The sequence below is a fragment of the Elephantulus edwardii genome, unplaced genomic scaffold (genome assembly GCF_000299155.1).
Source record: "Elephantulus edwardii isolate Elephantulus edwardi_28Jun2011 unplaced genomic scaffold, EleEdw1.0 scaffold00090, whole genome shotgun sequence".
NCBI classification, from domain to species: Eukaryota; Metazoa; Chordata; class Mammalia; order Macroscelidea; family Macroscelididae; genus Elephantulus; species Elephantulus edwardii.
Window position 1 is genome coordinate 10,060,094 of NW_006399840.1, and position 2,767 is coordinate 10,062,860.

The 2,767-nt window shown below is 41.2% G+C and overlaps 1 protein-coding gene across 1 annotated transcript; it reads right to left on the bottom strand.

The window, feature by feature from the left end:
• Positions 1 to 2,498: 2,498 nt before the first annotated feature.
• Positions 2,499 to 2,669, bottom strand: LOC102863664 (40S ribosomal protein S29-like). The gene has a single exon (XM_006890564.1). The coding sequence runs from the start codon at positions 2,667 to 2,669 to the stop codon at positions 2,499 to 2,501; it is 171 nt and encodes a 56-aa protein (XP_006890626.1).
• Between the last annotated feature and the right edge of the window lie 98 nt (positions 2,670 to 2,767).

The following is a 2,767-nucleotide window of genomic DNA, read 5'->3' on the forward strand; positions in this document are numbered from 1 at the left end:
GAAGACCGGATGAGCTGTGGGAGGATATCAAGAATATCATCCAGGAAGAATGCAAAAAAGGTCATTACAAAGACAGAGAAGGAAGAAAAGACTAAGATGGATGTCAGAAGAAACTCTAAATATTGCACTGGAGCACCAAGAAGCCAAAGCAAAGGGAAGAAATCAAGATACTAAGGATTTGAATGGAAGATTCCAGAAGACAGCACGAGAAGACAAAATAAAGTATTACAATGAAAGGTGCAAGGAGCTGGACTCAGAGAATCAAAAGGGCTAAACTTTCTCAGAATTTCTTAAACTGAAAAAACTGAAGAACAAATTCAAACCTTGAGTTACAACACTTAAGCATACTATGGGCAGAATAGTAAATGATCCAGGAAGCATTAAAAGAAGATGGAAAAAGTACACAGAGTCATTGCACCAAAAGAAATCGGTGACACAGGAGAATTTCATGAAACAGTGTATGAGCTAGAGCCTGTGGTGATGGAGGAAGTTCAAGCTGCTCTGAAAGAATTGGCAAAAAACAAGGTCTCAGGAATTGATGGCATACCCACTGACATATTTCAACAAACAGATGCTGCCCTGAAAGTGCCACCAAGTTGTGCCAAGAAATCTGGCCTACTGACTGTAATTGATCTATATTTGTTCCCATTACAAAGAAAGGGGATCCGACAGTGTGGAAATTATCGAACAATATAATTGATATCACATGCAAGCATCACCTTCTACTGAAGATTATCCAAAAATGGCTGGAATAGCACATCAACAGAGAACCGCCTAAAGTGCAGAGTGGGTTTAGAAGAGGCCATGGCGCTAGAGATATTATAGCTAATGACAGATGGATCTTCTCTGAAAGCAAAGAGTACTAGAGGAGTGTCTATCTGTGTTTCATGGACTATGCAAAGGCATATGTCTTTGTTGATAACAACAAACTGTGACTGACTGTGAGAAGGATGGGAATTCCAGAATACTTAATTGTGCTTATGGACCTGGATCAGGAGGCAGTTGTCAAAACAGAGCAAGGGAACACTGCATGGTTCAAAATTGGGAAGGGTGTGCATCAAGGATGTGTCCTATCTCCATATCTTTTCAGTCTTTATGCAGAATAGATTATCTGGGAGGCTGGGCACTATGAGGAGAAGTGTGACATCAGGATTGGAAATAGACTCAACAATCTGTTATGCAGATGACATAACCCTTCTTGCTGAAACTGAGAAGGACCTGAAGTGCTTGCTACAGAAGGTCAAAGACTGCAGCCTTCAACATTGACTGAAGCTAAACATCAAGAAAACAAAGATTCTAAATGTTTATGAAAATTAATAAAATATAATTATAGAAAAAAAAAAGAAAACAAAGATTCTCACCACTGGGCTGATTGGCAACGTCATGATGGATGATGAAGAGCTTGAGACTGTTGACAGTTTGGGTTTACTTGGCTCTACAGTCAACACTCTTGGGTCCAGCAGCCAAGAAATTTAAAAATGAATTGCATTTGGAAAGTCTACTGTCAGAGACCTCTCCAAGGTACTGAGGAGCAATGATTTAAGTCTGGAGACTACGGTGCATCTCATATAGACCATGGTCTTTGCAATTACTTGGTTTGCATCAGAAAGCTGGACAATGACTTGGGATGATATGAGAGTTGATGTCTTTGAGCTGTGGTGCTGGAGAACAGTATTGAATATTTCATGGACTGCTAGGAGAACAAACAAGTTCATCCTGGAGAGGGTGGAGCCAGGCTGCTCCTTGGAGGCAAGGATTCTGAACCTCCATCTGACATACTTTGGACATTTTGCAAGGCAGGATCAGTGCTTGGAGAGGGATGTCATGCTTGAGAGTGGAGAGGGATGTCATGCTTGAGAGGGTCGAAGGACAGCATAGGATAGGAAGACCTTTGGTGATATGGATTGATTCCATCCCTGGAGTAATGGGGATAGGTATGTTGAGACAATAAGATTGGCAAGGGATAGAGCAGGGTTTAGGGCTGTTGTACACAGGGTCGCTATGAGACACAAGTGATTCAATGGCACATAACAACAACAGCAACAAGAAGATAGTGAGGTTTTTAAGAATAGGCACTTTTTCTTGTTTGTGAAAGTTTTACCAGCACATGCCATAACCAGCAATTAGTAAGCTTCGTCTGCATTGTTAATACTTTTCTTTGGTTTTTATTAGATGTTTAAAACTCTTAGGTGCATCCTTTAACTGGGAACATGTGATTCAAATAATTGTTGTTTAGATACGTTGAGTTGGCTCTGACTCGTTATTGTTGTTAGATGCTGTTGAGTCAAGTATGACTCATAGTGAGCCTGTGAATAAATGATTTGAATGCTATTTTATATTGTCATTTCCCTAGTATTGATAGGGGTTTGTTGTTTGGTTTTATTAAAAAAATATACTGGTTTACTTATAAAGTTCGTATATTTTTTTTTTCCACACTAGATCTTTCCCATCTCCTTAACCCACTCCTCCCCTCACCCATCAAATTGTGTGACCCTCTTTTAGTCCAACTTGATGAAGCCAATATCCTTGGCGTACTGCCGGAAACACCGGCGGCACATAGTCAGTTCGTATTTCTGAATCAGTGCGAGCTGGTTTGAGCACAGGCGGCAGGAGCGGGAACCCTGGCGGAGTTTTCCCGGCTGACTCCAGTAGAGCTGCTGGTGACCCATCTTGCTTGGACGGAAGCACCAAGGCAAAAACACCGAGGCAGCTCGCATGTGCACTCTTCAAGTTTCTGCGTCACTGATTACTTTTATCTAAGTGAAAT

Bases quoted from the DNA above. Each gene is read 5' to 3' on its own strand.
- LOC102863664 (XM_006890564.1), bottom strand. From the start codon at position 2,669: ATGGGTCACCAGCAGCTCTACTGGAGTCAGCCGGGAAAACTCCGCCAG.